The 13,320-nt window shown below is 46.8% G+C and overlaps 1 protein-coding gene across 2 annotated transcripts in view; it reads left to right on the top strand.

Annotated features, from left to right (window-relative positions):
- Positions 1–13,320, top strand: part of TENM4 (teneurin transmembrane protein 4) — a 598,010-nt gene that overhangs the window by 470,686 nt on the left and 114,004 nt on the right. For both annotated transcript variants that reach the window (XM_042904074.1, XM_042904075.1), the window contains one exon: positions 5,686–5,871. In XM_042904074.1, the coding sequence (XP_042760008.1) occupies positions 5,686–5,871 (186 nt within the window). The remainder of the gene's footprint in view (positions 1–5,685; positions 5,872–13,320) is intronic.

Here is a 13,320-nt window from a genome sequence, read left to right on the forward strand (position 1 = left end):
GGGTGAGGAAGGAGACTCTGACTGATCTCAGAGATCCTGTATTCTAGCTGGGGCAATGATCTAATATGTAACTAACAGTCATTGAAATGTGTCACGTTGCAACTGAGGTTTCAGCTCAACTCGGTCACACAAGTCACAGACCAAAGAGCTGTGTTAATCATAGCCACCTGTCATTCTAGCTAAGTTACCTTTGAGCCAGTCACTTAATCCCTCCAAGCTGTTTCCCCAGCTATGATACAATAATGAAAATACCATTGCAGGGCCATTGTGAGGATTTAATGAGATATTATTTGTGGGCCACCGGCAAGGCTTCTACATTTTCTCCTTATTTCTGCTTCAATAGTGTGGCTTAAACTTAACGTGTACCAGAATTTCAGAGAAATTCCTGAGCTATGCACTAATTCCAAAGAGCTAGTGATAAAACAGAAAATCCTAGCAGGAATCATTTAAAATTATTTAACCCTCTATTAAAATTTCTTAAGGGCATTCTAAGAACCTCAAGGCCTAAGCAAAATAGAACAATCTTCCCTATTATCCCTTTTAGTGCTAAATACGGACTTATTAAAGGACTTTCCAGGAGGTCACATGGGGCCAAGACTCTGTTTCACCTGCCTCTGTTCCTTGCTCAGCAGGAAAGCCCACAGATCCTTGGGCGGCGACCCTTGCATTCCTCACTTGTGGCAATTCTGAGCATCTTTCCAAGTCGCAGAAATTTTATGAGAAAAATATATGTAAGTCTGTCCCTTTAGGGGAACGCCACAGCTTCCCGTACCAGCTATTTTAACGAACAGGATTGTAAAATAAGTCCAGACAAATTAAAACATAGCTGTGCTAGGTCCCAGGCTTCATCCAGGCTCGTATAGGGATTAACATTTAATGAGAGGAGCCTGGAGCAGCTTTTTCCCTTATGTATACACTTTGGGGCACAATTAACCAATAGCCAAACCTGCTATCTTTCCCTACCCTTTTCACTTCTTCCTCATGTGCCTACTCACTTCCACATCATGGAAGGAGAATGGGTGTGACATGGGAAGCAGTAGGAAGAAAGGTGTGCATGAGAGTGTAAGGACTGAGGCCCTTTAAGATTACAGAGTTCTCAGTCAGAGATTGCAGCTGAGTTTCTAAGAAAGTTAGGCACAAAGGGGACTGAGCCCCTGTGCAAATATATCTAACTAAATAACTCTTGTACAATATGACCCTGAGACAGAGTCAAGCCCAAGTAATTTAACACCTCTTCCGTGAAGTTTTGTTTTTTGGGGGTTTTTTTTATTCATCTGTTTTTTCAACAAATATTTGTTGAAATCTCATGTTGTGCCATGCCTGGTGCTTGCTGCGGGGGAACCAAGATGAGAAAAAGCTAAAGCCTGCCATTAGGTGAGCTGTTGGTCTGGAGAAAAGACAGGCATGTACAGGGGTGAGGCAAGGCAGAGGTGCAGAAGGGAAGAGCTATAGGCATGGCTTTCCCTCAGAGAAGAGCTAATGTGTTCTTGGGCCTGGCCTGGTTCATCTCCAAGATCCTGTATGCTTCAGTCAAGAACTTTACAGGCTTAGAATCAAAATTGTAAGACAGCTTGGGATTTTCGTGTGATTTCAAGAGGAAGCCAAGGCTGTAAATACAAACGGCTTCTTCCTGGGTTTCAGTGGTATTGGCCAATGGTGCCATGCAAGGTAACTAGAGAAAGCATACCTAAATTTTGAGGCTGATCACTACAAAAGCTAATATTTTGCTCTTCAAGAAGATGCTCCTCTTCAAGAAATACAGCTCTGATGACACAAGAGGTCTTCAGTCCTCATCAATGAGTTGTGTTCATAGCACAGCTCACCCAGGGCCTTCCACATGCACCCTTTTCTTCCATTATCACCACTCAACCAGTGGGGGACCATTATTACTGTCCTCATTTGGGGAGTGCAGAAGTATGACCCAGATTAAATAATTCTCTGAGGACTCTACAAGGACCCAAGGAAGCTGGGGAGTCAGAATCGGAGCCCAAGTCTACCCTACGGATTGTGTTCTCCATAGTACTTCAAAGGATTCCTCTCAGATCCCAGACCCTCCAGCTACCAGCCAGAAAGCTCTGATGTGTATCAGGTGAAGGTCAACAGGAACTTATCAAATGCTCACTTGTATTGGATATGTCACAGAGTCAGAATTCACATCCGATGCTCTGACGTCAGTCCAGTGCATATGCTACTACACATCATTTTCTTTCTCACAAAAGTATGTGTGAGCATAATTTATTATACCCTGACTACGTGCCAGACGCTATGCTAGAAGATTTACTTCTGCACATGTGAACTTGTGTAACTGATATCAGTTATGTCTGCCTGCCATGCTAGAATGTCAACTCCTTGAGGTCAGGAAAGAACTATGCCTGGCACGGTTACCATCAGATCCCATTGCTGTAGGATTGGCATGTAGTGGGCACACGAGAGAGGAGACAAGTGAGAGCAATTCCTACACCACCCGTGTCCAGTGGTTAGTGTCATCCCTGGCTTACAAGCAAGGAAACTGGGATTGGAAAGGAGCCATGACCCACATTTCACAGAATCCCACTTACATCACATAAAGGATAGATGAGCTGTCAAAGCACATTCTTCAGTGCCATCCTATTTGATTTCCAGCAACCACTCTGGGAAGTTGTATCTGTTTTCATGTCAAAGCAAAAATCAAGAAGGAAAACGAAAGCAGTTCCTTTTATATCAAGGACAAAAAAAAGAGAGAGAGAGAGAGAGAAACATAAGAAAAATCACAACAGGACCTACAACTTGAGACCAAATGATAAAGCAGAATCTCTGGTTTCTGCTCCCGTCAGGAGTCAATGAGTCTCCCACGCAGGCAGAGAGGCCATCTGCAGAGGGGAACCTGAACACTGACAGGCTGTGTTCCCATCAGTTAGCATCCCATAAACATCAAGGTCACCCTGTTCAGGCCCCTTGCATTAAGACGTGTAAGAGCCCACAACCCAGCTTGTAAAAGGCTGATGGAGAGGGGCCCAACCACCAGGCAACCTCAGCTTCATGCCAGGAGAGCGTGTCTGGCGTAAACTGGCGAGGAAATGCTGCGTTTGGATGGGCAGCCCAGCAGTCTCCAGATGACAGAAGTGAGACTGAGTGTCTGGGAAATTCTGCGGAGGGGATCTCATTTCATTTCACATATATCCAGGGGCTGACTTGGATGTAACAAAAGATAAGCAACAGGGCCAGGAAAGGAGACAGACCCGCTGGAAGAACCAGGAGGTTCCTGCAGAGGAGAGCCTGCCTCTTTGCTGATCAGTTTCCTTAATCTTAAAATGTCTGTCTTGCATATTGCCCTGAGAATTGTCAAAACAAGGAAGGAGCACCAGGGGAGCCGCATGACCTTATAGAATTCGCTCATACTGTCTGGGTCTCAGTAGCCTCACCTCTAAGAAAGATAGTAGCTGGGTGTTCTGACAGCATTGTTGTCGAGGTTAAATGAGAAATTGCATATGAAGAGTGCTTTGTAAACTCTAAAACCTGATATAAGTGTTAGTTATTAAGCCAAAAATGGCTCTCCCACACATTACCTCATTTGATCTAACACCATCCCTGTGAGATGGTGAAATGGGAATGTTTTTATGCCTGTTTCACAGACATAGAAAGCGAGGCTCAATGAATTTCATAACCTGCAACCTGCAGATCACCCAGCCAATAAGTGACAAAACAAGAGTGGACCCCAAATCTATCTGATCCTAAAATTCATGGTTTTTTATTTACTGTGTATAAGCAAGAAGGTGCAGCAGTAACAGCTGTAGATTATTTGGTTACCCTTGGGATTCCAACATCAGTTTGTGCTTTGTCTGGATTGTGATCTCCCAGAGGATGGAGATTATGTCTAGTTTTTCTCCGTATTCCTGACACAGCCACAGTCTTCAGCGCATAGTAGGCATGCATGCAGTACTATCTGAAGAATGAATGATCGGTGTGAATTTATTGATACGTACTGTATATCAGGCACCCTCCGAAGGGATGCTGTCACCACCCCCATTTTACAGAAGAAGAAAGCGAAATTCAGCAATGGAATAGGTAGCCTGAGGTCACGTAACTGGCAGAACATATATTTGGAATCCCATCTGATTCTAAGTCTTATTTATTTATTTATATATGTATATATGTTTACATATATATATATATATATATATATACACACACACATATACGTGTGTGTGTATATATTTATTTATTTATTTATATATGTTTACATATATATATATATATATATATATATATATATATATATAATGCTTATTTACTTTTTGAGAGGCAGAGAGAGACAGAACGCAAGCAGGGGAGGGGCAGAGAGAGAGTGAGAGAGGGAGACACAGAATCTGAAGCAGGCTCCAGGCTCCGAGCTGTCAGCACAGAGCCCGACGCGAGGCTGAAACTCACAGACCACACAATCGTGACCTGAGCCGAAGTTGACACGCTTAACTGATTAAGCCACCCATGTGCCCCTTGTATTTAGTTCTTAAACATTGTAGCCATTGCATTGTAGGTTGATATGAAAGGTCTAAGCCTCTGCGATCTAATTTTGATTTAGCTCCTTTTTCAAAAATAGCTAGACTCTTAGTAGCTTCTAAACCAGAATACAGCTTGGAAGATTCCAAACTGTCGTGGGCAAATGCAGCATGACACAGTGCCAGTTAATTTAGTTGGAAAAAGAATAAAAGCGTTGGGATTTTCATTTGAAGACCGTGGGGCCTCGAGGCCCAGACTTCAGGCAGGGTCTCCGTCACAGTGCTGGCAGAGAGCATCAGTGGCCACAGCTGCTCAACCAGTTTCCTAAAACCCGTTTCCGAGACTTCACAACCTCTGCCTGTGTAACTGTGAGGCTGCCACTGGCCCCCAGCCGAAGCGGCTTGTGAATCGGGCCGTGTGTGTTTCGTGCCGACTCACAGGCCTTTTGCGAAGGGCTGGGCAACCCCTCTCTGGCTGTGAGATGGTCCCCCAACTCTTTGCTTTGGATCAGAAGGGCCACTGAGGTTGTGCTTGGAGTGGGAGTGACGGGGCAGTGTGTGGAGCATGGAGCACAGGTGGCAGAAGCACAGAGCCACCCCCTAGAAAACACGCCGGGGTGCGGGGCACTGGCCTCCCTTTCACCCCACCTCGATCGCAGTCAAGGCCAGAATGAAATGCAGACCCCAGGCCCCCTGCACGTGCCCAAGCCAGATCCACGAGCACTTCACTTGGCGATGGGGGACTCGTCCTCACTTTGTTTTCACACATAACCAGTTTTTAATTAAATTTGACTTTTCCTCACATCTGTTTGGAAGGCCCGTCCCCGTTGGAGGTGGCAAGCACAAGAGTAGGGACAGGCTGGCAATAGGGGAAAGCAAACAGAGCAGAGCCCTCCAATCCGCCCTATTTTGGTAGGGAAACAGGTCAGGACAGGCTTTTGCCCGGAGAATTGTTCTCATCTGAGGGTCACTGTTCAGGGAGATTCGACTCCCGAGCCTCACAGGAGACGAGGTGAGTAGCCAAGTGTGACCCTTTTTCCCAAAAATGACCGGCTCAAAACGTGTTTTGTTTTTCTCCCCTCCCTCCCCTTCCACTCTCCCCCCTTCCCCTGCACCCCCCTCCCCCCTCCTCCCCCTTCCCCTCCTCCCTCCTCCCCCCTCCTCCCCCCCTCCACCCTCCTCCTCCCCTCCACCCTCTTCCTCCCCACAGAGATCTGTGCTGCCGACTGTGGCGGCCACGGAGTCTGCGTGGGGGGCACCTGCCGCTGCGAGGAAGGCTGGATGGGGGCGGCCTGCGACCAGCGGGCCTGCCACCCGCGCTGTGCGGAGCACGGGACGTGCCGCGACGGCAAGTGCGAGTGCAGCCCCGGCTGGAACGGCGAACACTGCACCATCGGTATGGCGGGCCCAGGCCCGGGACCTGCTGCGGGACCTGCTGCGGGTGGCACGCTGCCTCTGTCCGCATGTGGGAGCTGGGCAAAACGTCCTTTCATCTGGCGACATTATGGTTGGCCTTTCCCAACATCAGTTGGACTTAAGCTCACAACTGGCCATCTTTAACCTTTTCCCTCCCAGTCTGCATTTCCCAGATGTCTGTTAGCTGGTTCACGTGCCTCGCTATTTACCCTTCCTGGGCCGGACGCGGTAGGGCTCTGTATTAAGAAGCTGGGGGTCAGGAATAAGACACATGACTACTACCACTTAGCAGCTAGCTGTGGGCTGTCCCAGTGCCTCTTTGAGCCTCAGTTTGCTCACCTATAAAATGGGGATCATACTGCATATAAAGAGCATAGCACAGGCTGGCCCATGGTACAGTGCTCAGTAAGTGTGGCTGTTATTATCAAACTCATGATCTGGTTGGGAGCGCTTGGGCTTAGCTCTGAGGCCCCCACACCCCCTGGCCACCTAGGCCAGAGCTCTGAGAGAGGCCTGGAATCCTGGGGAAAGCTTCCCACGGGCCCCCGGCACCACTTCTGCCTCCCATTGGGCCTGGCTCTGTCCCTCCCTCCCCTGTCCTTGCTTCCATCCAGTCTGCATTGGTCTCCTCGGTCCTCTCCTGGGGCTCCTCCCATGGCTCCTGCTGAAGCAGCACCGTTGGCAGCTCTCGGCACAAGCTCATCACTCCCCTCCCTTCTTCCTGCCTTTCCTGCTGCTTTTGTTGATTTTAAACACAGCCAGACGTTTTGCTTGGTTTGTTATCCTGGAAAGAGCACTCACCAAAAGCTCTTTATTGAATCAACTGGTTTGTGTGTGTGTTTTAACTTCTTCCCCTTCCATTTTTTTCAAAAGGAGGGTCTGTGATCAGATGGTGAGCACATGGCTTTGGAAGGCAGGATTCCGGGTGTCTCTCTGACTCTGAAAGTCACCTCTTGGGTCTTACAGAACCTGGGAGACAAGCCCCAGATCTTTTGGGGGACAAAGAAATTTGGAGCAAATGGAGCCACTGCTCTCATTTTTCTTGGGCTCCATTCCTTTTGTTCTGTAATCTGAAATTAGTCTGTATTCATCATTCCCCACCCCCACAGCATCACTCTGTTTATAAATGGCTGTGGGATTCCTTGCACTTATTAATAAGAATGGCTTCTAATTTTTGATTATTTACAATGTGCCAAGCATGTGCTGAGGGCTCTAACTGCATTATTTCATACTCCTGCTCCCAACGGTCACCCTGTGAAGACACACATATTATTTCTTCCTTTTCAGGGACCTGAGGCTTAAGGTCACTTAGCTTTTAAGAAGTAGAACTGGAACTTGAGGCTTGGTTTTCTGAGCCTTGGTGCCCAGGCTCCTCACCAGCTGCTTGCTGTGCAGTCTTCAAGGCAAAGCCCAAATTTGCTACGGAGGCATCTGGCTCACCCCCTTCCCAGAGGCTGTGCCTTCTCCTTATGAGTTGCAAACCTGGTTTGCCTACCCCGTACTCTTAACAGAGCCATCCTGGAGCCGACGGCAGCCCTTCCTGCTTTGTCCCTAGCAGAGGGTGCCACAGTGCACAGTGCTTTGTCCCTAGCAGAGACTGCACACTTCTGGGTGGCTTCCTCATATCAATTTCATCCTACCTTACAATGGTCCTGGATGTCCCTTGATGAGAAGTGGCCCTAGTCACCCACGGGGCCCTCTTCCTTAAACCCCACTTTCCCTACACCCTCACTTTCACCATGACTGGGGACAGGTTGCTCTTTCAGTCTGCCAGCCCAGAAGGGGGCCCGTCCCTCTTAAAACCAAAATCGGAGCCCAGAGAGAACGCATTCTGTTTTCTATCACTTGCTTACAGTGTCCTCAACTCACCATACCAAGTTCCAACAAGTTTATGGATGTCAGACTTTCATAAGATAAGAACATCTCATCTTAGTCAAACAATGATGAGGAATTTCAGGAAGTTCTCCCTCAGCTCAATCACAGATGATTCATGACAGGGCTGGTGGGCAGGCTGTGCTGTGTCTAGTGCCTTATAGATGTATATCAGCCTGGCCTGAAGAATTTCCCATTTGTTTTGATGCCAGAAAGTCAAACCATCCCACCCCACTCCCACCTGCCCTCTCCTCCCCTGCACACCCAAGTAGCCTTTGTCACTCTTTAAGAGCCAGCTCCTCTCTGGGATTGCAGATGCTTTTTCTCCTCCAGATAAGAAATGCTTCCAGGTAAATTCGCATGATTCAAGAGGGAGGCCGACAGTCCTAAATACCAGAAAAATGTCACAGGACATTGAAGAAGTAATGGACTAAGTCATAGTGGCTCAGATGAAAGGACGTTGGCTCAGAATTCTGTTACCTTTCATTTTGTGGTGAGCATTTCGTGTGTCTCTGTCTAATCTCCCTGCATGGCAGCTTTGCTCTCTGTGGGTCTCTGTCTGTGGCCAGCTGCATCCCAGGGAAAACCCAACACCCTAGCGCTGAAGGAACACTTCAGTAGCCTTGTCCGGTGTAAGGGAAGGAGGGTAGGAGATGCAAATGAGGGAAACAGCAGCGGTGCCTTTGTTTTCCTTTTGGAATAGAAATGAGGAAAGACCCCTTTCTGATCATTGATGGTGACAAGAAGCGCTTCCTTCTGTTTCCAGGGAACTTCGCTCCGTTTCAGGATCATTAAAGAAAAGACAAAAACTGTTGATGTGAAGAGTTAGAAATCCAAAGTGTTAAATGTTCTCTTGTTATCAGATTTCATTACTATACAGTAGGTCACTATAGCACAGCTAGCTCGTGTGCTGGAGCTTAGTGATGTCCCATCCCAGAGAAAAAGCTGGGATCCACAACACTGATTCAGAGACCTCCATACAGTAGAAGCAAGAGCAGAGGGACTGTTTATTTACACACCACTGCCCTCCGTAAACAGGAAAGAATGATTTGATTACCTGCCAGCTGGCATTAAACAGTAAGACAAGTCTGGGCTCCTTATGGTCAAGTAAGAAGGATCTCTTCACCCCAGTGACATTTCCTGGGGCAGATTATTATAGTAGGAATTTATCTCTGTGCGGAGGCTTTGGTCCATCTTTTCTTTTATGGAACTACTTAATTTTTCTCAAAAGAGCTTGGTTTTCAGAACAAAAGGGAAATGGACAATGGCATCCTCTTTAATGACCATGTTTTTGTCAACAAGCAAGACTATTTCACATCGAATCCTAATTCCTTCTCTTAGGAACTGTCTGTCTCTCTTGGCGAAAGTCCCATGGGCAGACCACATGGCCACTGGGGGCTTCATTTTCTCCCTCTGTGGATCACAGAATGGGGGTGCCCGAGAAGGCCTCTGGAGGAATGGCGTTACAGCCTCCCCCTCTACTGCCCACAGACCTGCACACCCAGCATCCCAAAACTGAGTTACCCCAATCCTAAATATATCCCCCAAGTAAGAAGAGATTTTTCTTTTTCACTCTCACTCGTCAATAACGCCCCCACTTGCATAGATGAAACCCAGTTTTCCTAATCCAGAAGTTAAGGTAAGATGAATTGATGCGGCCCTATTTCTCAAGTACGTGGTCAACCCAGAGCCATAAAAAGCCTATTTTGTGATGTCTCTTCCAGGAATTTCATGGGTGTCAAGTCCGGGCCTTGACCTCCCAATTCTGTAGAGAAAGCTAAAAATCATAGTTAAATTTGAGAAGGTGTCTAATTTTTTCCTATTTCTTTGAAACCAGTACTAACATTTTTGGTCACTTTTATGATAGTTGTTTTATTCACTTCAGTGCCCCCTTGTCTTTAAAGTCTCAAAACACATGTGGGAAATGCTAGCTTCTGATTACATTTGTAAAATTCCAACCTTGACCCCAAAGCTGTGATTGTTCAAGATGCCAGATACACAGAATTATTTACTAGGCTTCAGGATTGCTGTCCAATCATATAAATCTGGATTCTTAAACAAATCCTCCTCTGGGAGTAAAGATCAAAATAATACTCGGATGATGCAATTATTCCAGTGAGCAAAGCCAGACTTCACGATGAAGAGAAATTATAAAGAAAGGCCACAAAATCTTCTGGAGTTCTTTGTCCACTGTTGGCTGATAGCTCTCAGGTTTCTTGTTTGTAATCAGACATTCCTTAACTGAGAGCTTATAAGAGACCCACAAAGTGTCAGTGATTGTATGACAACCCTGTGCTTGTCGTTGAAAGCACTCTCTCACAACAGCACCCGTGACCTGAAAGGACAGATGCTGGCAAGGACAAGAGAAAATGGACAGGCCTCTACCCCAAGTTATCAGAGCAAGAGCTTGGTTAGTCAATGGTTCGGGGGGATTTTAGCCCACAGGTGGTAGAGGTAGGAAACTGGAAGGAGGTTTAATGGGCTTTGTGCGTCCCTCTCGGGTTGGTGCCACTGGCCACTTACTCATTGGCCCTTCATCCAAAGAGAGAAGGGGATTAATGTATCCAAGATCCTAACAAGAACATCTCTTCAGTGGTTTGTCAAACATCTAAAGAAGGTCACACGATCATAACCACCCTAACCATCACCTGCTATAATGACCCTTGTTTAATCTGGCCTGATGCATATCAGCAGTACAACTGTTAGAGTCAGCAGAGGCTCCCGGAGAAGAAGAATGAAAAGCCTCATGCCATGTTCTCCACAGCCTTTGACAGGGGGGCCCCTGAGGCTTCTTGGGATTACCCTAAGAGAAACTTTTGGAAACTTACGTTGGGACAACCGAGTCAAGGAAAGAGGTTTGCATGTTGGAGGCCATAGAAGTGCCCTCACAGACTCATGCCAAAGGCTCAGAGTCTGTATCATGAATCGCATTATGCCACCACTATCTCTGGTTTCTTGCACAGTGGCAGGAATAGAGACAGAGCATAAGAAACATTTCTCCTGAAGAGAAAGATGAAGGAATTTTGTGAAGTCCTGAATCCACCACGCGCAATGCAAACTCATGGACTTTGTACCTTCTTTTCTGAAAGTTACTGTTTGAAAATCATGATGGATTCTTCAGTGACTACATTCCAGGGCAAACGTACCAAGATGTTCAAACAATAGAAGCGTGAACAACAGTATGGACTCCTGCATATCGCTTTTATAAATAAATGGCATTGGACTTCAGAGATCCCAGCTATCCTTTCCATTTTTAATAGCCAGAGACAAGGAAGCTCTATTGTGTTCCCAGAAAACTTTGGGATTTGGTACTGACTGGCCATTATCAGCTTTTGGACGCACGGTGTGGCTCAAGATCACTGGGTACGAAAGGACAGAGTGGCTTGTGGAGCTGGAATTTGAAGTAGCGAATGCCCACTTTTGTCTTCTGAAACCCACAACATCGATTGCAACCTGAGTCTGCCTCAGTCATTTCCACTGCCTGTTGTTCCTGCTCCTTCCCTCCTTCCTCCCACTCTGTGTCCTGGGAAATTAGTAAGCATTTTTTAAAGATATTAGAAACATACTGACTTTTAAAAGAGATCATTATTACTAAATTTTTCCTAAAAGTGAAATGGCAATAATAATGATGATGATGATGATGATGATGATGATGATGATGAAAGAAATGGCATTAGAAGAGAGTTCTCTGAAGTCAGCCCTTAGGCTTGGGAAGATTAAGCCGACAGAGTAGAGGTAATCTGTACTCGTCACCACAGCCTGGGTATCACCCTTAAGTTTGGAGATGAGCAAGGTTTTTCTTGTGAGAGAACTCCCTCAAAGAGGATGCTGCATGATGGTGTGGCCACCTGGATCCCGCTGATGGTGTCTCCCTTCCAACCCTGCGAGAGAAACTCCAGTGCTTCTAGAGCTGGGTTCAGTTATGACAGCAGTCTGTGCTCATGACGCTCTGTGAAACTCCGCATCTGAAAGCTAAGCACACCACCTGAGCCAGGAGGTCCCGCAGATGCCGTATGTGGTGACATATTGTGGGAGGTGACGTCTGAGAAATTTTAGATCGCTTTGAAAATCTAGATGAATGAGCTTGACTAAAACAAGCGTGACAGATTGAACCGAGAATCAAGAAAGCCTTCACCTTCACCAGAGATGCTTCCCGGGCCGCGCTACCTGTGGGCTGGCCCTACTTTTCATTGCTCAGCCTTTCACAGCTTTATTTATTCACTCTTGCCTTAATAAGCCATTCTCCTCCACTTTCCTTTCTTGTATCTTGTGATCTCACGGACTCCGTGGCATCTGTAAGCATGAAGGGGAAGCATGCAGGCCCAGTTAAAACCTCCTCTTCCCAATTTTCCACTTGGCTATGCGGCCTTCCGGAAGCATATTTCGTCTTGAAACAGAGACCGTATGGATACCTAAAGTCAAAACGTAGCCTCTCATCCACCAGTCTTTTGAGGCAAATATATATTGATGAACAGCAACGGTGTCTCTCCTTGCCAGAGGACTGAAAAAATAAAATTTATGTTTTTTCATGAGGGGAGTAAGAATGTTCCAACAGTTTATAGAACCCCAGGGCTTCCAGATAAGGCCCCACCATGCAGTCCAGTCCTACTTCTGTGCTTTAGATTCGTGTGTGAAATCAAGCTGAGGGTGGAGGCCAGCCTGACAGAGAGCATCAGGCCCTTCAGGAGAGGGCCATTGGTCTGGCCATTGTGGGGGTGCACGTAGGGGAGCTGTCACGAGAGGGGTGGAAAGGAAGCTCCCCTAAGGGCTATGACTGTAGCCCAGGTGGGGAAGATGAAATGATACTACTGATTTACGCTGGGAACGAAGGGGGCACATACACGTACTGCGAGGTTTCTTTCAGAGCAATGTTTGACACCCATCCTCACAAGATACGCAAAACCTTAGATGGCCAAGTAAGCCAATGCTTGGATGCAACCCCTCCATTGGAAAACAAAGCCAACATCATTCTATCTTTTGAGGTAATGAGCACTGAGAAGTGGTCAGGTTTTCTTTTCTTTTTCTTTCTTTCACGGTGGCATCCATCGACCTGCACCTTACATTCTGTGTAAGAGGCACAAAGGAGAAATGCATCTTACTTGGGACACCAAGCATTCTGCATTCAACTCTATGTGGGCACATGTGTCCGTGGAAAATTCCAGAATGGCAAACAGATAATCTAGTGGTATATTTGACCAAAGACTCAACCCACTTCCCCAGCCCGTATCAAAGATGATTCCAGTTTTGCATAGCTCTAAGTTCCAGCTCCCTGGGAGCCCCTCTGCCCAGACAGGGGGCCCTTGGTCTCATGCAGCTGCTTCCCTCAAAGGGAGGTTGGGTGCTGCTGCAGGTGGACAGAGGACAAGTTCTAGTTTTCCATAAAGTGGAACAAACCTGACAGAGCAGGAGCATGGCCACTTTTGCAGCTCTCCATCCTCCTTTTTCTCCTGTTTTCCCTGTCCCTATGTCTTCTTATATATGATCACAATTCCAAACTCCTGGATCGTAGACCGTATGGAAGTTCCTTTTGGCCCTTTCTGGAGAATGTGCTTGCTCT

This window comes from Panthera leo, chromosome D1 (assembly GCF_018350215.1).
Source record: "Panthera leo isolate Ple1 chromosome D1, P.leo_Ple1_pat1.1, whole genome shotgun sequence".
NCBI classification, from domain to species: domain Eukaryota; kingdom Metazoa; phylum Chordata; class Mammalia; order Carnivora; family Felidae; genus Panthera; species Panthera leo.